This window comes from Lontra canadensis, unplaced genomic scaffold (assembly GCF_010015895.1).
Source record: "Lontra canadensis isolate GAN:19392208 unplaced genomic scaffold, GSC_riverotter_1.0 scaffold16, whole genome shotgun sequence".
In the NCBI taxonomy this organism is placed as follows: Eukaryota; Metazoa; Chordata; class Mammalia; order Carnivora; family Mustelidae; genus Lontra; species Lontra canadensis.
In genome coordinates this window covers 21470115-21492300 of record NW_022631010.1, presented here as the reverse complement: position 1 = coordinate 21492300, position 22186 = coordinate 21470115, and the positions used below count along the sequence as shown (strand labels likewise).

At 42.0% G+C, this 22186-nt stretch overlaps 1 protein-coding gene and 1 pseudogene across 4 annotated transcripts in view; one reads left to right on the top strand and one right to left on the bottom strand.

Moving 5' to 3' along the window:
• Positions 1 to 22186, bottom strand: part of CFAP61 (cilia and flagella associated protein 61) — a 275799-nt gene that overhangs the window by 250014 nt on the left and 3599 nt on the right. The window contains exons 1-6 of one of the 4 annotated variants that reach the window (XM_032859287.1): positions 20104 to 20364; positions 18180 to 18331; positions 9916 to 10084; positions 6316 to 6392; positions 5382 to 5449; positions 5019 to 5145 (exon numbers count right to left, since the gene is read on the bottom strand). In XM_032859287.1, the coding sequence (XP_032715178.1) occupies positions 5019 to 5145; positions 5382 to 5449; positions 6316 to 6392; positions 9916 to 10084; positions 18180 to 18322 (584 nt within the window). In that variant the 5' untranslated portion in view covers positions 18323 to 18331; positions 20104 to 20364. Of the gene's footprint in view, positions 1 to 5018; positions 5146 to 5381; positions 5450 to 6315; positions 6393 to 9915; positions 10085 to 10441; positions 10518 to 18179; positions 18332 to 20103; positions 20365 to 22186 lie in introns of those variants that run through there. The other 3 variants (XM_032859290.1, XM_032859286.1, XM_032859289.1) reach the window with 3 other exon arrangements.
• On the top strand, positions 17587 to 18074 carry LOC116868682 (annotated as a pseudogene).

Genomic DNA, 22186 nt, shown 5'->3' with positions numbered 1-22186 from the left:
AGAAACTAACTCAAAAACATCAGTTTACCATGTGCTTACTAGGAGCCAGCACTGGGCTGGGCACAGTCTATACATTTTCTCAAGCAGCATACATTCCGAAAGCCAAGTGGGGCATCAGTGAGTAGATTAGCAAAGATGCCACCTTACTAAAAAGTGAAACAGGTCATTTTTAGATATGCTACCTCTGTACATGTCAGTTTCAGTATAGATTTATATACTATTTTCTATTACAATAATAGAATATATAAAATTATCTGATTCTACAAGATTATCTTTTACAGTAATAGATAATAATACCATAACGTCTTGCCAAATATCTACGCTGGAAGTAATTAAGCTTTAAAATTCCTCAAGAAAATGCCAACTGCCAAGATCCAAATTTGGTATACTGCCTACACATTTAGAGAAATTATAGAGCTTCTGGGTTGGTGAATGCATGGAAATTTGGCGAGAGTGGCCCACATGAAGGGGGCATAGAAGCTCTGCTCTCTTTTCCACACCACACCCTGTGCATCTCTCCCATCTGACTGTTCCTGACTTATATCCTCTTATAATAGACTGGTGACCTAGCAAGTAAAAAAAAAAGAAAATATTTTTGGAAATGTTCCTCGCTCACCTGCTGTTCCTCTCTACCCTCCCACCCAAGATCATCTACTTTGTAAACATACATTTAATCATCCATCCTGATAATTTCTAAATTGGAAATTATTTTAAATTCAACTATTTTATTTCAAACAAAGCCTGTAAAATGGCACTCAAATCCATAGATATTTAGATAACTGCAAATTAAAATAACAAGTTATTGGCTTGACCTAAGAGATTGGAAACAGTAACTGAAAACACCCAGCATTGGTGAAGTGTAAGGAAATTAGACTTCACTGGTTAGAATATAAATTGTTATGAATATTTTGGTTGGATAATTTGGTAGCACCTGTTCTTAAATCTTAGTATTTAATGTACTCTTACCCAGAAATTCCACTTCTGGTACCTACATGGCAGAAAAGAAAATAGCATGAGTACCCAAAGATACACGTACAAGGCTGTAGTACTACTTTTTATAGGAGAAAAAAAAATAAGGACAAATTTCCATAAATAAGGAATAATTAAATGAATATTAGAGCCACATGTTGAAATACCATGCAGCCATTCAAAAGAATAAAACTGATCTGGAAGGATGATGAACTGTTATATTAAATGAAAAATACAATTAACAGAACATATGATCATTACTGTATACAGACAAAAAGAGAGACAAAGAGTGAACTTACATATACTGGCACATGTGTGTGTAGCTATATGCTCACGTAGAAGAATGCAACAAGTAATTTGAACCTAAAAAACTGTTCTTTACAAAGAGAATTATGATGTGTGTATTTAGCTATGGATTTAAAAAAAAAAGGAAAGGAAAATGGTTTTCTACAAGGAATTTTCTTCTCTCTTGTCCTAAATTAGATGGATAATTTATATCGCTTTATTTTACTGCTCGGTAATGATTTTTCGACTCATGCTGTCTGGATCTCAGAATACAAAGTAAATTCTCTACGTGGATAGTAAAAATGGAATCACCTTACATTGTTTGCATAATGTTCATTATCTGCCTTCTTCTCTTTATTTTCCTTCATCACCAAACTTCTCTAAAGACCAGTGGATATCCCCTTGGTTTTCCCTTCCTTACCTCTCATTTATTCAGCTCACTGCAATGTGATTTCTAAAACCCAACTCTGCACTTCAAGGAGGGACAAGACCAGACCCCAAACCAAGGGGCTGGAGGTAGGTCACTGGTGACTACGTGCCCACTGTTGGCACAGAGGAGCCAATGGGATGAGCTTTAGAGAAAGCTGAGGCCCAGTTTCGAGCCATGAGGACAAGAAAAAAAGGAGAGAAGCAAATCAGGATGGAGCAGGGTTAGGGCTGGAGACTGAGAAGAGGCCAGTGTGGGTGTGGGCAGCCACCCTCCCTCTCACCCAAAGTTCATTCAACTTTTAATAGATACAGAATTCTCCCAAGTTATTACAATTTTTTTCTTAAATGAGTTTTGGCAGATTGTGTTTTTCAAGGAATTGACCCATTTCATCTAAATTATTGAATTTACAGAGTCCTTATCCTTTCAGGTCTATGAGATCTTGAGTGGTATCACCTCTTTCATTTCTGGTATTGGTAATTAGTCTTTTTTCTTGGTCAGTTTGGCTAGAAGTTCATCAGTTTTATTCAACTCATCTGTATCTTTTTAAATTTCTAAATCCAATGGCCTCTTCTTTAGACTCAAATTATTTGATTTCCCCACATTATTTGCCAGACTTAAGAGTCTGACTTCTTTAAGACTTCTCTCCCTTTCTTCTAGTTTTCTTCCTTATTATCCTGAACAGCTCATTTTTCACCTTTCAAAATTCTGCCCTAGGCCTCTGCTTTTTCACCTTAAAACCTCCTCCCCAACTAGACAACCTCCTTTATTTTCATGACCTCCTCACTCATGAGAGGACCTGTCTTGCCACCTCCCACCTAACCATCTAATGCTATTATTTCTACCCTCAGCTAATGAACCCACCATCAGCCCCACACACATACTTGAAAACCCAAGTCACTGTTAACTTGTTCTCATCCTTCAACTTCTCCACCCAGCTGGCAACCAAACTACACTTTCCCCCTCAGACATTTCCTTGCATCCCTGCACCCCTTGGCCCCCCCACCTGAATCTCTTTGACTTGTCACTGACTGAATTCCAACTAGGATCATTTCTTGGCCAGACTGTTCTGTGCTCCTCCCTTATAAGCCACGAACCACATGACAGTCAGTTATCTTTCACATCCAGCCCATATCATGCCTCTCTTCATCAGTGTTGCCTGCTGGCTCCAGGATAAAGCCTTCTTATCATAATTCTTTCTTTGCCATCCCATGGTCTGCTCTTCCTGTCCACACCTCCCACAGCAGCCACACTTGTCTGCTGCCTGCGAACAGACATTCCAGGTGCTCCCCTGCCTCCACAGCTTTGCCCAATCTGTCTCTCTGACTACACTCTGGCTCATCCTTGCTGACCGGATTCAGAAGCTCCCTTCTCTGTGAAGCCTTATTTTAAATTATTTTTTTAAATTGAGGCATAGTAACATAAAGTCAAATGCACAGGTCTTAAATTGGGTGAGTTCTGGCAACTGCATACCCTCCAGTCAATACACAGAGCATGGCCACTGCCCCAAAGTACCAGTGTGTTCCTCCCAGGTGCACTCTTCCCTCCACCAGAGACAACCACTCACCTGCTCTCTCTCCCTCCAGATTAGCCATTTGTGCATCACACAAGAGGAGTCAATAGTTTATGGTCTTTGTTTCCGTGTCTGCCTTCTTTCACTCAGCATGAACGGAGATTGATCGGCCCTACTGTGTCTATAAGAAGTTCATTGCATTTCACTGCTGAGAAGCAACCACTGCATGGATGCACCACAGTTTGTAAATGTAAACATCTACTTACTGATGGGTATTATAGATCTGGGGGTGGGGGTGGGCCACAGAGGTTCTGTATGAAGCTGTCTTCCTCCTTCTCTGTCCTATTCTTTCCTAAGCCTCCCAGCATTCAAGTTCATTGTAGCTGGGTCTGTCTTCCCTATTTGATATTTTTTCAAGAATTTATTTATTTATTTGAGAGAGAGAGAGAGAGAGAGGTGGGGGGGTGGAGACCGAGAAGCAGGATTCATGCAGAGCAGGGAGCCTGAAGCAGGGCTCAATCCCAGGACACTGGGATCATGACCTGAGCCAAAGGCAGACACTAACCAATGGAGCCAACCAGACACCCCTGTTTAACTTAATATTAATAATATTTCATTTCCTTGAGCACTAACATGTGGCTGGAAGTGTGCTAAGGACTCGTTCTAACTACTTAGATGATCCGTCAGCTCATCCAGTCATTGCAATTATCCCATGCAGTAGACAATGCCCCAATTCCGGGAGAAAACTGAAGCCTGAAGAGGCCAAGTTCCTTTTTTAAGGTAACCCATTTGGTCAGTAGTTGAATCAAGACGAGAATCTGTATCTCATGCCACTATTGCAAATTCTTAACAATTATGCCGTAATACCACATGACTGGCAAAGAGTAGGCTCTCACTTCTTAAAAACTTAATACTTTCTAAAGAAATCCAGCATTCATGGCAACAGTTGACCCAGTAAAAAATAATTTATTCTTCACTGATAAAACCAAGCAATCACCTTTGTAAAATGATTTCATATGCACTTTTATTTCAAAAAAGCCCTTTTATTTTGGTCATAATTTTGTGAGTCAGAAATCTGGGAGGACTCAACTGATCAGTCCTTGCTTGGGATCACTCCTATGGCTGCAGTCACGTGGCAGCTGGGCTCCAGATATGGAGGGGCTGTCCTTGGCTGGACATCCACAATGGCTCATTCACATGGCTGGCGGTCTATGAAGACTGTCCTTGGGAGCCACGCTGGGCCTGTGGACCCCAGGGCCAACATTCAGCCTCTCCAGCACAATGGTCTCCCAAGATCACCTTGAAGGACAGCTTGTGGGATGGAAGATGGTGTTGCAGCCATCTTTGGAAAATGGAATGTGCCAGAGCCATCTCCTTAAGGCTGCTAAACTTCGGGGCATGTCTTTGGGGCCACTGACAGTAAAGACCTTCAACTTCCAAAACTCCTCTTTGGGGTCAATCTCAGACAACAGGTGGGCTTTACTGGGAAAACTAAACAGGCGGATTTATTTTTAAGTATATTTGAAAGTTATTTCACCCAGTGTGGGACCGAGGAGTGCGTGTTTTCAGAAACCCCTTCGGTAGTAAGTGTGCAACTTTGCCAGCCATACAGTACCAAATGAGTCTCTTCAGATATTTAGACCTGTAAATTATGTCAGCAGGGGGAACTGTAAACATCTCCAAAGGAAGTGATACCTACAGGCATCATAAAATAATTTAATTCAAGCTACACACACTCACGTAAGAATTGGCAACTTAGCGACTCTTTGTACGGCAAGTGTCCAGGTTAATGTGAGGTCAGAAAAGGCGCTGCTCCAGGCTTACCTGGCCCTGCGGATGTGCAGCTGGGGGTAATGCTTCTGCCTGTGACATATATGCACAGTGAAGTCCTCATCGTACGTCAGACTTGGAATGTTCCCCACTTGCTCAAACACGGTTATGAGAGTTGAGCCTAAATCATGCAGAGAAAGAAATGTGGCCTCATTTTACCAAGGGATAACTTTCAGACTTCAGAACAAAATGTAACTTCTGTGCTAAGTGGTATTTTAATTGTTTCATGATCAAATAGGCACATGATACATTTAGGGCCTGGAGACCCAGCTTATTGCTGTTCCCCCAGAGCGCCACTTTCAGCATGAGTTTCCCACATTGGCGACTGCGGATAGGAGGTGGTTGCGTAGACCTTACCTAGGCTCATATAGGACGGCACAATGAGGAATATGAAATGCAGCTCCGGCACTGCCTTAAACACGCTCCTGGCAAGGGGAAGAGAGGGCAGCACAGGTGTTAGGACCAAAGCAATTCTACTAGCTGGCACCGTGTGAGACACAGGCCTTCACTAACAACATCAGCTGTTCATCAGTCCACCTGGGCCCCTCTGCTCCTTGCCTGCAAAGGCAAGAACACCTTCAAGGTAATTTCTCTTCCTTCTCTATGCATCCTGAAATTCCAACCGGCCTCTTTTTTGTCTGTTCTATGGAGGTAGAGTGAAGAAAGAGTGCCACATTCATGTGGCACACCAGATTTCTGCTGACATTAACCTTTGACCTGGCATCTGGATGGTCTGGTGTGACATTACAAAGTGACTTGAAAGCGGAGGCCACCACCCCCAAATGTCGGTGCAGGCTGTCAGAGACCCAGCACCATCACCGGGTAGCCTGACGGATCATGTTTCGCCACGCCAGATTATTCAGGATGCTTCTGCAGTCTGTCAGGTTAATAAACGTTTCTAAAGATAAGACGGAGGAGAACTATTTTTAGAAACATCCAAAACTGTGATGCTTTACTTTCCCTCCCCACAAATCCATTTTTTTTTTTAAATGACTGTACTACCTGTTTGCCTCAGGGATGATCCTGAAAGATGTGTGTCAAAGGGAGTGCTGACTCAAAGAAATGTCTATGGTTTTCTTTCAGAAATAGCACGGCTGTTCAACATAGAGGCTTCAATACAGCCATGGGTTACAAGCAAATCAAACACCTCGAAGGATCTCATGTCCTTTGAAAATATTTTAAAACGAGGCCCACGGTCTCTTTCCTGTCATTTTGGCACTAACGGGTCTTGTCTGCGGTGTGTTGGCCAGCCCCCCTGACTTCCTCCTCTGCAAGACCCCAAGCCACTCACTGAGTAATCTCTCTGCAGCAGCCAACAGAGTACTCGTCCACGGCTACAAAGAGGTGCAGGAACAACGTGTTTAGAGGCTGCACAAGAAAGAGAACAGGATTAAAGGCTGAGTCAGTATTCGGGCCGCCTCGGGGGTGGTCAGGGGGACAATTTGGGGGTAGCCACAGGCTTGGAGCTGCCTGGTTTTGGGGGTGAGATTTTATGTGTATGGTGATGAGACACTCAGGCAGTGTTCAAGCTATCTCACTGACTCCATTTGCTGCTTTCTGTCCTCGTAGCTTAGAATTATTCAAGGAAACGGGGATTGTAAATGAGTCCAATGCATCCAGCCCTTCGTCCTGCCCTCACGAATGGGGCTCGGGGCAGGGAAGTGCCTGCAGGGGAGTGAAATCGATTATTAACTCAGTAGTCTTGTCCTCGGGGGTGTCTATGCCAAGTGAAAGACAATCACCCATTCCCTGGGGCTCTTGAGTCAGCAGCTGCTGCTCTATTCAAGTGACACAAGAGAAAGATTCTCTTATGAATTTGAAGGATGGAAGGCAGATGCCACGTTATGAATCCAATGGCTTGTTTTGTTCAACATTCCCAGAGTCAGAATCAAATATTACTCTTGAGATCCAGAAAACCTGAGAGCTGGAAACTCAAAGTAGCAAGATTGGAATTGGACTTCAGGTTAAATATTTCCAGTTTTTAAAGAGCTTTGTCCCCTACTTCTGAAGACATTTAAAGTGGCCTCAGTAGTGAGCAGTTATTCCGTACATCCGGCCATGGGTCCGCTCAACTCGGTACCCCGGTGTTTATGGACAAATCTTCCAATTTCAGGGCTAATGCAAATGTGAGGGGGTTAACTGGTGAGGGTGCTGCTTGCACTAAGATCAGGACAACAGGAGTGCTTTCTGTGTTTCTCGTCTTCTGAGCAATTTTTTTAGGCGGCCTTGGGTTACCACCCGCACAGCTATGTGCCCCTCCTCTTGGATAATGCATACCTTAGGAATACTCAGAAGGGGTGTTTATCAGACATAAAATGGCAAGAGAAGAATCATGAGTTTGGTTCAGGCAAACAAGAGAAACCCTATCATTGTGATAGCAATAGCTACAACACTGCTGTAAGCCCTCCCCGTGTGTTACCAGCTTACTCCACGACCACCTGACTTAACACCTGCTTCAGATTCTGAACAGGACTAGTCCTAGGAATACACAGTTTATTATTTGGCTGATTTATCTTCCAAATTCTCTCTTTCATCAAAAATATAATAATTCAACATTTATTCATTAGCTTTACGATAAAAAGCATTACTTCAGTTGCAAATACCCCTGGGCTAAGTAAGACATTAAGCCTTGAGGCTTTATACCAATGCTGTCCAGTAACAAAATAACTTGAGCCACAAACAGAAGCTGCATATGTAATTTCCTAGTAGAAGTATAAAAAAAGAACAAAGATAGATACGTAAAATTCATCTTCAATATATTTCATTTAACGTAACATACTTAAATTATCATTTTGACAAATTAGGAATTGTAAGACATTCTACACTCTTTTTTCCTACTAAATATTTGAAGTTCAGTGTCTATTACACTTACAGCACACCTTAATTCAGACTGGCGCACTTCAAGTACACAATATCTACACATGGCTGATGGCCACCACACGGGATGGCGGAGCTCTGCACTGCTGAGGAAGTTTAAAATGCGTTCAGAGAGAAATAACCTTAAGAGAATAAACAAAGGAACCAAAGGGGAAAGAATTTATGAATAAGGGTGTTGACTTAGGATGTTTGAAAAGGTAAAATCCTGGTCCTAACACAAACATCCAAATAAGCACATGTCAGAGATTTAGTCAACCCGTCTATTAAGGATTCGATCAGTGGGATGACAGAAACAATTTGCAGTACCTGAGGAGCTGGCTACCTTAGGTATTTTAATGAGGGAATGCTAAAATAAGATTGCTGGGCTAGAAACAAAAGAGTTAATGTCCTGCAAGGCCACCAACCATAACTTCTGAGAGGATCTCTTCCACCAGACAGAAATTATTTACATCTCGCATGGACAAAAATCTACAAAGTTAATCACTGTTCCTATAGAACTGTATCATAGCCCGGTCAATAGATAATCGATCAAAGATACAAGCATTGGACCTAAAGAACCTTTTTGGCCTATTTCCAACTTTAAGATAATTTTTCTAAAAATGGTAACTGGATATATAGAGTGGTGAGGAAGACAGAAGCAAAGGACAAAGGAAAGACATTATTTAGCTGAATAAATGCCAGATGACGTGTTGGGGCACACGTGGGCATGTGTGTGTGTGTGTGCATATACAAGTGTATATGGGGAGGTGAACTCACTCATTCACGCCATCAGCATTCCCTAGAGCTCTGGGGACACACTCTTGGATTCCACTGACAGACAAGCATGCTACCCCTGGTCATAGCCTCTAGCTCTCCACAGGACTGGGGCCATATGCAGGCCTGGCTCTGGCAGGCTGAGGTCAGAGAAAGCTCAGACTCGGTACCACCTACCAAGTCAGGTTGCCAACAGTTTGTAAAGTGCCCACAGCTAGAAAACATCAAATGAGCCAGAGTCCACCAGGGCACCTTGAAAATTACAGAGTGCAACAGGAATCTGAGGCTCTATTATCATTGTTATGGGAGCAACAGTGTAAAGGCAGGTGCCTCCCAATATATCAAAGGCTTCAGACACTGAGCATAAGTGTCCACTGACGGATGGGTAAAGAAGCTGTGGTATACATACATACATACATACATACATAACACACACATGCATGCACATATATACATGTACAATGGAATATTACTCAGCCATAAAAAATGAGATCTTGCTATCTGTGACAAGATAGATGGACCTAGAAGGAATTAAGATAAGTGAAATAAGTCAGGCAAAGAAAGATAAATACCAAATGATTTCACTCATATATAGAATCTAAAACACAAATGAACAAATAGATGAAAAAAAAAAAAACAGAAACAGACCCATAAACATGGAGAACAAACTGGTGGTTGCTAGAAGGGAGGGAGGGCAGGAGGCAAAATAGATGAAAGGGAGTGGGAGGTGCAGTTCCAGTTATGGAATGAATAAGTCACAGGGATGAAAGGTACTGCATAGGGAATACAGTCAATGGCTACACTTGGGGTGAGCATAGCATAACACATACAGCTGTCCAATCATTGTTGTACACCTGAAACTAACAGAACATTGTGTATCAAATATACTTCAGTTAAAAAAAAAAAAAAAAGACTTTGAACATTGATCCTGGGGGCACAGTGTGAAGACCTGAGAAGCACACATCTGACATTCCCACTAATTCCCTGCTCCCTCTTAGTCTTCACCAGCAGAGGTGAGCGAGGCCTTGCCACCAGATGACTGATCTGGCTATGACCTTCCCTTCTGTATCCTCTCTGGCCTCTTGTTCTTAGACTCACTCTTCTTCCCCACTAGCTAACTTTGTTTCTAACTATCATGATGTCACTTTCTATTGTGAGTCTTGCACTGCTCAGTCTCAAAACTGGAAAGACATATGTGCAAACATAGGACTTCCCTTCAAAATTAAGGCTGTTCTAATAAGAACTGTGTGTAATTGCTTACTGTGCATGGGATTTCACTGTCAAGCTCCCGGAACACGGATACCCAGCTGTCCTGATTGGAGACATTCCAGTTGGGATAGTCCACGAAGGTAGCCTGGGCCATGATTTCCTCCTTGTCATTGCAGAGGGTAACAGCAAGGTTTGCCTTTTCCCTGCAGAAAGGATTAAAACTGCACACATGACTAAGATTACCAAAAGGGAGAGGATGAGGTGTTATTTTTTCCCCCTCCTTTGGCTACCAAAGTCTGCCAGCCACTGCATAACCTTTGGAAGAGGTGGGAACAGTGTGGCAGCAACTATGAGATAACAACATCTTTCAGGACATCTGGGACTACCAACTAAATTTTGATTGAAAATTACATTTTGCTAGAAAGGTGTTATATTTATGTGAAGTGTGCAATACCCTTCCCTTGGAGATTGGCTGGAAAAATTGTCTGACTGTCATTTTCCCTATACTTCCCATGTTGCCAATTCCACTGCGCTGGCCTAAACATGTAAAGTTAGAGTGGCCAACTGTCCCCACTTACCTGAGACTGAGAAGGTTCCCAGGATATGGGACCATCAGGGCTACAGGTCCTGAGAAAACCAGAGTGAGCTGGTCACCTATGCAAAGCAGTGAAGCTGAGAGTTTAGACCCACCTCTGGGTCTCTCTTAACCAATTTCTCCAAACCCTGAGCCCAGGTCCTTGGGCTGATGGATTCTAACAGGATGTGAACAACTATCACCCGATCCGGCTGCAGAAATGGAGACCCTGAGGGGTCTGGCTTAAGCCAAGGCAACCTGGCAAGTTAAAAAAAGAGAAGGGTAGAGAAGCAGGTCTTCCAACTCTTATTCTGGTGGTTGTCCCAAAGGGACATCTTGATGGTCCTCCCCAACTGCTTCCCTGCCATGCAGCCTAGCACGACAGCAAGAGCTCTGACTTAGAGACAGGATATAGTTTACCACATGGAGAACCATTTGTATAGAAATTGAGATGCCATTTTCACTTTTCAGCTGAGTGAAATCTACTGATATCTTAAGTTGGAGGAAAAAAGATTAAAATGCTCCTCCAAAAAAACAAAGGTACAGACATCTTTGGGAAACACTGTGCTAGGCATGTTGATCTCAGTACCTACAGCTACTGTCCCTCCTCAGCCACTCCTCAGCCATGGGGGACCTCCTCTGGGTGCACCTGCCACAAAGGCCCAGCCCTAGCACTGGCTATCATGGAAAGAAGACAGCAGACTGCCCACTGGTCCCAAGAATACATTATCCTCACAGGGGGTTCATTAGCAAAAGGATGCAGCCCCCAACCTCTCCACTCGATTCACTGAAGCTCTGCCCCTCTTCCCATTACTGCACTGGCTCCCCCTGGCTCTTGATCCTCTGGGCTCCTCTGCCCCAGGCTCCCAGAGCCATGACCTACTGTTTCACAGTGATAGTCCTCACTCTAATTCAGATGAGAAAATGCCCAAGGCACAGGACCCAGCAATGACGGTGGTGGTGGAGGAGGAAGTGGACAAGAGCTGGGATAAGGCAACTGCCATCCCCTTAGGGAAACAAGGGAAATGTGTTACTGGAATCCTAATTTGAACTTGAAACACATTTATCCATGGGAACCTAGGGTGGTGGTTGGGTTCCATAGTATAATTAGCACAGTACTATACCACACAGACATTATAGATTAAATAGGCTTTTGTGGGTTGGCCTGGGAAGCCAGCCATGAATAACGTTGTTTCAATGGGAAAATGCACTTCAATTTCCAAATGGCTGAGTGCAAGAAAGTAACTTTTGTAGCATTATCCTTTTGTATCTATAATTTCCACTTCTTATTACCTCTTAACATTAGTCCTATATGGGACAGATGAAAAAAAACCATTGTAGGAGAAAAGAAGGGAGAGGAGGAAAAAGGTAGAAGGAGAGTCTTATTTTTAAAAGTTGGATTTAGAATTTTTCTATGGAATAAACCAAATCAAAAGAATATACACACATGTATATATTTCACACAAAATATGTTAAAGCTCAAGGATATTTTCCAGTAAGCGCAATCAGAGTTCTTTTCATTAAAGTAATGTCTCATTTGTTCACTTGGTTTAGCGAATTTTCCAAGTTCAGCCAAAACTCATTTTATTTAACTACACTTGATGGAAATCTTGGGTGAAACAGTATCCCCATTTTCTGCTTTATTAAGCAGCACGAATGGCACAGATCCGGGTGTTCCCAGAGCCTGTCACGTTCCCTCCCCACTCCCAGCCCCCTGCACTGTGACACGTGCACTTGATGTGGCCTATTCCTTTGGCCCTATCCCCACTCATCTGCTATGCCCAATCTGCTCATTTTCTCCCCTACAATTTAGCAGGGTTTTTAGGTGAGGTCAGTTGTATTCATTCCTATATCTGTGACTGAGCCAGCAGGTAATATAACCAAATGCAATAAAACTGGGGAAGAAACCTCCAGTTTTAGAAATGCTTGTAAAATGGATCTCTGAGCCTTAAGGTTGGCCTGGCAAAGGGTTGGGAGTTACCTAACAGGAAAAATGAAAGGTTGTATGGGCTGTGTATACGCTGATGAAAATGTAAATTTGCTTTTACTTCTGAAGATATGTTGGCTTCTGAGGTAGGTCGCAGCCTTTTTAGATATTAGGATCCCATTTTAACATTAAAAAAAAAAACAACCCTTTCACTACTCCACTCCCATGTGGCAAAAATTATGCTTTTCATATCTGCCAATTCAGAAAATACGTAAACACATGAGATGTGTGGATTCGAGGTACCCTGACAGCCAAGGCCCAGCAGCGGTGTGAAGCTCACCTTCAGAAATAGGCTGTTAAGAACTTTCTGATAATTAGTATGTGACCGTGTACAGGATTTGAGATTTGCACAAGGTTTTTGAAAAAAATCTATAGGAAGTCACCAGTTGTAACCCGCCCCCATCCCCCATGCCATGTTCTGAATACCCCTTAAAAGGATGGGCCCTTGACAAATGATCTCATGGGTCACTGGTGATCACCTGCATAGCCCAACCATGTCTCCTCCTGCTCAGGCCAATGGTGACACACTTCACTCCAGGAGGGGCAAGTCACAAGCACACATTTGCTACCAAGCTGGGGGTTTGTAATTTATTTCCATCCAGAAATTTATCCACGTGGGAAAGATTCAAGACTCATTAAGGTATACAGTGGCCCCTTGCCACTTGCTTTTCCATCTCAGAGGCAATCATGCCTCACTTTGTACCATGTTCTGTGGCTTGTTGATTTCTTTTAGCAATATATATGGAAGAGAATTCCATCGTACTTGTAAAGCAGTCCTTTCTCCTATTCTATGGCTGCCTGGTTGCTGAGATAGGAAGAGAGGAAAATGATAGAAAAGCCTGCCGCTTTCCGGCCCTAGTCCCTGCTCCCTTATAGGCAAAACCAGAGGGAAGGGGGAAAGCAGCCATGAGCACCTCCTAGGAGCTAGGCCCTGCCCTGTATTTAAAAACCATTCTCACTGTCCCATTCAACTTGTAAATTAGGTATAACTGTCCATTTCACAGATGAGGATGCTGGGGCTTAGGCAGGATTTATCCATTAATGCAATAAACATTTGTTGAATACAGACCAAGGGTGAAGTTTTTGTCTAGGTTCTGGGCACACAGCAGAGAACAGGCAAAAATCCCTCCCCTCACAGAGCCGACGTTCTAGTAACTGGAGGCAGAACAATTAAAAGAAAAAAACCTAAACTAAAATGCACAGAATGTCTGGAGGGACAAGTGCTATGAAGAAATATTGGGGGAAGAGGATGAACCGCGCAGGTGCAGGCAGGTGCGCTTCCAGGAGAAGGCAGCATGTGAGGTGTGATGGAAACGCCTCTGTAACTGTAGGATGAGGCACACCTGTGCCTGGGGTGCTCCAGGAGAAATAAAGGAACTCAGTGGAGCTCAAGGGAGGTGAGGTCAGAGAGAAAAGGGTGGGCTCCACACCAGATCATGGCAGGCACGTGGCAGACCAGTGGAGGGTTCTGAGCAGAGCACAACAGGATCTGGCTGGTGTGAACAGTGTTGCTCCGGCTATTATGTTGAGAATAATTTGATGCGATTCAGGGTGGGAGGGGGGTGTCGGGCAGCAAGGGCTGACGCCAAGGTGGAAGCAGAGACTAGAGAGGGGCTGTTGAAATACTCAAGTGGGAATGCTGGTGCCTCGTACCTCATCTCAGCAGGAGAGGTGAGGTGGAAAGAAGAGGCCAGGTTCTGGATGTTTCATTCTGAAGGTGGAGCTGACAGCACTGCTGGTGTGGGAGGTAAGAGCAAGAGTGAAGGTGACACCAAGGTTTTTGGTCCAAGCAAGTGAAAGTTTGGAGTTGCTGGAGTTACAGAGATGGGGAAAGAAAAGACAGAGTAGTCCAGAGGCAGGTAGTGATCATGCTGGGTGTAAAGTACCTACTAGGTATTCGAGGGGTGACATCCATCAGGAAGCTGGATAAATGAATTTGGAATCTAGGAGATTCCATCAACAATGTTAGCTGTTTTTCACATTTACATAATAAATTAACCCAGAATTGGGTTCTTTCTTTCTTTTTTCCCTCCCTCCTTCCCTTTCTTTCTTTCTTTGACAGGAGGTTGGTCTTTACATTTATTCTCTTTTCCATATGGATAACAAATTGTCCCAGCACCATTTATTGAGTGGTACATCCTTTCCCCACTGGCTTGGTCATCAAGTTTTCATATAAGTGTGGGTCTCTTTCTGGGATCAATTATTAATTCCTTGGCCATGACCACACCATCCAGATTACTACACCTATAATGACTCTTTAGTTGGGCAAATCTCCCCACCTTATTTTTCTTCTTTCAAGTTACTCTGGCCCCTTGCTCTCCCATATAAATTCACACCCATATTATCAACTTCAACAAGTAATCCTAGTAGGATTTTAACTGGAGGAGAACTGACTTCTTTACATTATTAAACATTCCTATTCAAGAATGTGTATACCTCTTCATTTATTTAGGTCTTCCTTGATGTCTTTCAATAAAAATTAATAATTTACCCCATCATAGGCTTGGACGTGTGGTTTCTGGGAAGGAAGGGAAGTACCTTTGAATCCTACCCTCCTCTTGGATAATACTTTAAGAGTACTTTCATTCTAATTATGCACCTGCCAATTTATCTTCTATTTTTGTTCTGTATTTTACCTCTTATTATTTATATCTTATAACTTTCTATTTATATTTAGTATCTATATTAGTCATTTTTCTTAATGCTTTATGCAAGTTTGATTTTTTTTATCTTAGAATTAACATATTTGCACATATATTTACTTTCTTGTATCCTTGGCTTTCCAGCTGAGATATTATTTCTGCCTACAGTATATTCTGAGTAATTCCCTTTATTCAGGATTCATTGATAAACTAACTCAGTTTTTGTTGGCCTCAAAATGCATTCATTTTCCTGTAGGTATTGAAAACCTGTTCCCTCAGTATACAATTTTAGTTTGGTGCTATTTTCTCTCCAATACTAAAGATATTCTACTATCTCTAGCTACCATGGTTGTTAGTGAGAAATCATTATTAGTCTAATCTTCAATTGTTTGCAGGCAAGTTGTCTTTTCTTTCTGATAATTTTCCAAATCTTCTCTCCAGCTTTGTCATTTTTCTGTTCATTATGATGCGCTTAGTTGGGGATTTCTCTGTGAGTTTATCCTGTTTGAGTTTCACTGAGTTTTCCAGATCTAAGAATTGGTGCTTTTCAGCCATCATGGAAAACTGTCAGCCATGATTTCTTCAAATATTGCTTCTTTTAGAAGTTAGAAGCTAACTTCTGTCAGCCATGATTTCTTCAAATATTGCTTCTTTTAGAAGTTAGAAGCTAACTTCCTGTTAGCTCTTTCTAGAAGTCTGATTAGACCCAACTGTAACTGTTAACTGTTCCATTCTTACTTTTTTGCCTCTGTCTCTTTGTGCTGAATTCTGGATAATTCACTGATATCGGTCCTCCGGCTTGCTACTTGCTACCTCTGTCTTCAGCTGTGTTGGTTATGATTCATCCAATGAGCTTTTAACCATATTTTCATTTTTGGATAGTTTATTTGACTTTTTTTTCAAATCTCATTATTCATTTTTATGTTTTTTTAAATGTATCTTTTCACTGTAGATATAGTAAGTACAGTTGTTTTCTGTTCTTCGACTGACTTAACATCTAAAGTCTTTGAGGGTTTGATTCTGCTGTATATTTTTTGTTGTTGGTTCTCCCTAGTGGTGCATGTTTCCTTATATATTTGTGATTTTTGACTGTAAGTGCATTTTGCTTAGAATTCTATCTGGGTGCATTATTTGAAGTCTGAGTTGAAGCTCCATCCTTTAGACCTGATTTGTGTTATTTCAGCCAGTTTCCTGGACACACTACTAATTTGCGACCACTTTTAATCAAATTCTCCATTTTATTTGCTTTATTCTGTCTAATGGTAAACAAACATAGTTTTTCTCTGAAAATGTACTCATCATTTAGGAAGTTTTGAAGCTTTTTGGGACCACAAAGATAATCAGCATGGACGTTAAATCAACACATGCTTACAAATTCTTAAAGGCTTTGTCCCCCTTCATTCCATGCTGAGGTTGAAAAGGCTACTTTCCTTACCGTCCCAGCTTCAGCAGTGGGTTTATGTCTCATTCATCCTTACAATGAGCAACCCAGTTTTATACAAAAGGATCTAATACTTCCCTCCTTAGGTGGAGGGAGTATTTACCTTCTCTTCTTTGCAAAGCTGTCAAAACAGAAGCTGGAGGTTTTTAGAATGTAGCAAAAATCTTCAAGGAATAGGTGGCACTGGTTCCTGCTGTTTTCTTAAAGTTTCTGATTTCATGTTCATAATGTTCTCTGCACAGTCCTTAACTTTTGTGTTTGTGTGTGTGTGTGTGTGTGTGTGTGTGCCGACATGTTTCTATCCAGAGGACATCATTACGGTGTTTAACCCACCACAATGCCAAAAAGTGGAATCATTTCATTGACATACACATTTTTAAAGCATTTTATACATATTGCCCTGCTGTTCTCCCACAAAATTGTGAACATTTGCATTACATTCATCAGTTGTGATAATCAGAAACTACAAATTTTAATGTCTTAGACTGGCCTTACTTTAAACATTTCAATTATATTTAATATGAAGCTTTATAAAACCCAAAATACTGAGCTATCTTTTATCTTTTTCAACAAAAATAATAAGGAACAGATTATAAAGTGCATACATCCTAGAGTCCAAAAAAAAAAAAAAAAACGGAAAAAAATCCGTGCATATTTTGAAGTTTAGAAGACCATTTTAATAACAATGGTTAAAAGCAAATCTGGGCTTTGTCACTTACTAACTGTTTGACCTTGGGCAGGCCTCCATTTTCTCAACTGCAAAATGGACTGGATAAAGCATAGCCCCTGACAGAAAATAAATTCTCAAAACTAGCAGCAGATATTATTACCTTATCCCACTCTACTAGTGGGTGGGGCAGTTGAGATTTGAACTCAAATTTGCCTGAATTCAAAACCCTTTCAATTTGCGGTTGTTTTGAGACTCAGAGATTGGTTGCTCCTAGAGATCTCCTGCTCAGCAGGACAGAATTTCTTGCTGCCCATTTCCTCACCATAGAGCCCCATAAGATAAGGAGTGGGATCCCTTCCTCGTGTGTGATAAAACTGATCAACAGCCTTTTCCTCAGGTGGCCAGGAAAATGGCAGATATTCAGACTGAGGTAGCTGTCAAAAGCAGCCAACCATCTTTCAAAATAAGAAGAGAGTCCTGCTTAGAGAAACCAGCAAGGAGAAGCTCCCACCACCATACTACCAAGACATCAGTCTGGGCTTCGGGACGCCTAAGGAGGCCACAGAGGGCACCTATATTGACAAAAAATGCCTCTTTACCGATTATGTCTCTATTCGAAGGTGGATTGTGTCTTGTGTCATGACCAAGATGAAGATACACAGAACCACTGTCATTAGCTGGGACTGCCTCCACGACATTCAAATGTACAAGTGCTTGGAGAAATGCCACAAGAACAGATCTGTGGACCTGTACTCCTGCTTCAGGTGAACAGAGAATTTCCAGATCGGCGACACAGACACATTGGGTGAGTGCTGGCCCTTGAGCAAGACTGTGTGCTTCACTGTGCTCAAAGTCCTGAAGGCTGCTGGCATCAAGAAGCAATTCTAGAAGTTCTAGAAGTTCTGAGACTAGACATCATACCCCCAAAGAAAGTGAAGTTATTTTCCCAGTTAAAAAAATAAAGTTGATAAACATTCTTGGCTTACTTAGCTACATACTTACAGAAGATAGATGATATTAAGCCTCCCAAACAGCTTCTGGGTAAACTTTCTAATGAGGTTTTTGATACAATAAATATCCTGTGATTCTGTTCTTCGGCAATGAACCACTTCTACCTTTCCTCTTGGAGAAGTGAGCACTGACATTTTTTTATCCTGTCCCAAAAAGAGAGAAAACAGTCCCACCATTAATCTGAGATGACAAACCTGTCTGGTTACAGTACTTACAAAATCAGACATTAATTCAATTTCCGTATGGTCAGAGTGAACATGGTATTGAGTGCTGGTGGTACACATGTTCCTCTGGGGGTCGGCTGTGATGACGGTCATCACAAACTAGCCACATGTTTCTCTCCAGGAGAATGGTGTTTCTGAGAAGTGGCCCATCTAGAAATTTCTGCAACTGTACTCTTTGTTCCCAACAAAGCTGTTTTAATATTCTAACAATAGGATCGAAAAACATTGAAAGGAGTTATTTACTGATTCAAAATCCTTTTTATTTAATTGGCCACCATGGCATGTGGTCAAGAGTTCTAGGGGAAATATTGGCAGCTTCTACCCATGTCCCAAATAAAGTTCCCCAGACTGGAGCCCTGAAAAGCAACAGTCCTGAGAGATGTTCTGAGACAAAAAAAGAAAAAAAAATTACTGCGGTCAATTAAGTGTAGGAAATGCTGTTTATGATGGCCTTCCTGAGGGGCCACCATGCCCATTAAAGTCCTTGAGAAGTTCCAAATAAAGTGCCTCCTTTCTTTGTATAACCCAGCCTTTCCCACACCCTTACTGAGGAGAATTTCCAATGACAGCGACAGTGGAGAATCTAATGTTCCAGAAAGACACTTTGGGGAATGCTGCTGACAGGAACAGCAGGCCACAGACGGATTTCAGTCTCTCTCTTAACGTCTTAATATATGTGTGTGTCTATTTTCCTCCTCCATCTGTCTGTCCCTCCATTTCCTCATTTTTCCTCCTTTCCTTTTTCCTCGGGATAATCATTTTTTAAAATTTTTATTTATTTTTTCAATTTATTTTCAGTGTTTCAGGATTCATTGTTTATGCACCACACCCAGTGCTCCATGCAATATATGCCCTCCATAATACCCACCACCAGGCTCACCCAACCTCCTACCTCCTTCCCTCCAAACCCTCAGTTTGTTTCTCAGAGTCCACAGTCTCTCATGGTTCATTTCCCCCTCCAATTTCCCCCAACTCACTTCTCCTCTCCATCTTCGGGATAATCATTTTATTACGTATTAGCCCGTATACCTGAAACAGGCACATTAATACTCACCACTGCACTGACCCTAGGAACAATATGGACCATTTCCAGCACCGTGGAACACTGTCTCATGGCACCCCCCAGTTCACTCACCCCTTTAAAGGTAACAACAATTCTGACTTCTATCACATAGATGAACTTTGCTAAATTTGAGTATCACATAAGTGAATTATATAGTGCATATGGTTTTCTTTCAAAACACAATATTCTATCATTTGGCTTTTTGTTTTTATCATTGTTGTTCAGATGCATCCTTGCATAATTTCCAATGTGCCAAAGTACCAAAGAACTTGAGCACCACAGGGGTCTGAGACAGCACTGGACCAAGGTCTTCCTTCATCAGATGAACAAACTGAGGTCCATGAAGTGAAGTGACTTGCCTCAGGACACCCATATTTGGTCAGAAACTGAACCCTGGGCATGGCCTTCTAGTCCAATCCCCTGTCTCGCGCCCCCCCCCCCCCCCCGTTAAAGTAGCCTGTGGGCTGCCTCTGTGGGAAAGGGTGCCCTATCCTCCCAGTCCACTGACGTTCACATTAACTGTGGTTTGACTGCTCTTAACCATCCACACTGGGATGTTAAGGGTGTGAGGTGCAGGTTCATGCAGGGAGACTTAGAAAGATGGGAGGTGGCAGCCAAGAATCCTCACCTGGTGGCCTTCTCCTTGGTGAATTCACACCACCCTCCATTTCTGCAGGCCTCCATTAGTGCCTGCCAAGCAGACCCAGCTCTTGCAGATGCCCTGCATTGTCCAAGCTCACAGAAACTGAAAAGAGGAGCCCAGCATGCCAATTTTTCATTTACAGTGGGAAGGTTAACAGTCAGACAGTCCAAATGTTTCTGCAGCTCAGACAGTTAACAAACAAGTCAAGTAGGCTGAATACAAGCCTGACTTCCTCTCCTTTGATAGAACAAGGTGTGCTATGTGGCCACTGCCCCACAGCCTAGGTGTTTTCAGGGGAACTGAGGTGAACTGGGGAGTGCATGTACTCTCAACTCCAGCCTCGTGCTGTCTTGTGAAAATGTGAACTCAGACCTTCACATTCTGCAAAGGAAGAAAAACCTTGCTATTTATAATAACATCTCTCAAATTGGAAATGGTGGCTCAAAATTTACTTCATATTCTACAGATGTAAATAAGCAAACATTTCTTTAAGCGGGCTTAACCACCACACCTGCAGTGGCAAAAGCCATCCATGCACTCTCTTTACAGAAGAACTAACTGCACGGCTTTGAAAACTCGTCTATCAGAAGGTTGATTACACAGGGCCATGGCCAAGAACACGGGCTGTGGAATCAGAGTACTGGGGATGAGACCCAGTTTCTAGCCCTTAGTAGCTGTGTAACCTTGAGCAAGTTATTTAAACTCTCTGTGCCTCAGTTTTCTCATCTGCAAATTAGAGATAATAGGCATACTGTAAAAGGCTTAAAAATGAGTTGTTACATGCAAAACACTAAAAGCAGTGTTAGACATGTGCTCAGAAAAATACTGGCCATATCATCATTAATGTTATTACTGTTGAGCATGGACATTATCAGGATTCAAAACAGTGGACATGAAGAAGTCACACAAAGTTCCTGAGGTCTGGGGGAACTTCGTCTACTGAGATGCCAAGCCAAGGAAACCAGAGACGGCAAATGCTTAGATTGCTTAGATGGCACCTTCACAGTTTCCTGGGTGTCTCTACATTGTTGACAATGACAGGACCAATCAATCCCCTTTGCAATAAACACATTCTTTGTTGAATAAATGAACATAGCCTTAGTAAAGTGGCCGTCAGTTCTGATGACCTGATGACATGTCCTTCCTAAGATGGCTTTACATAGCCCAGCTGCAATATGAGCTGATTCCAAGTTCTAATTCTAAAGTTAATCTTTCTTAACATTTAATTTTTAAAAGCATTTTAAAATACAGCAATGCATTCTTCATTGCACCTTCTCAATGCAAAATACCTTCTCAGTGTGAAAAACAAAAAACTTTACATATAAGGCTAAGGTCATGACCTTTTTTATTGTGGCAAAATACACATAACATAAAATTTGCCATTTTTACCATTTTAAGTGTATGGTTCAATGGCATTAAGTACATTCATATCACTATGCAATCATCACTACTACCCACACCCAGAACTTTTTCATCTGAAATGCTCGTATGATTTCTCAACTGAAGTCCTATCTTTTTTGGGCTTTTGGACAATACCTTCTATGTTAGGGGAAACACAATACATGCTGGCTGGGCACGATGCCCCAGGAGGGAGATAATCCACTGGAGGATGTCTCCCCTGAAGGCCTTCTCACTCCAAATGAGGGAGAAGCAATACCAAGCAATAAAATGACAGTATTATTTCAAAGGAGGCCAATCGGAACCTGGCTGACTACCAGGCTGAGCAACTAATTTCCACAGTCCCCGTGAATGTGAAATTTGGTGCCTGCTACAAAGACATGGCATTAGCAGGGACAATAAATTTCCATATTTGCAAATATCTTTTACCCACTTTGGGTAGAAACGGACATTGGTAATGTCTACATTCTTGCCAAAGCTAGCCATAAATGTTGTCATTCCTGGTTTTGGTTTTAATTTAAAAGCAAAACTGGAAGGAGACATCCTGTTTGTGAAACGTGATGTTGTAGGCTAATGCTACAAATACATATAAATTTTGAATAAAATAAAATAAGAAAGCAAAATTAAAGAGTTGAGCTTTGGGGAAAAGAGGAAACAAAAGAACAAGCAA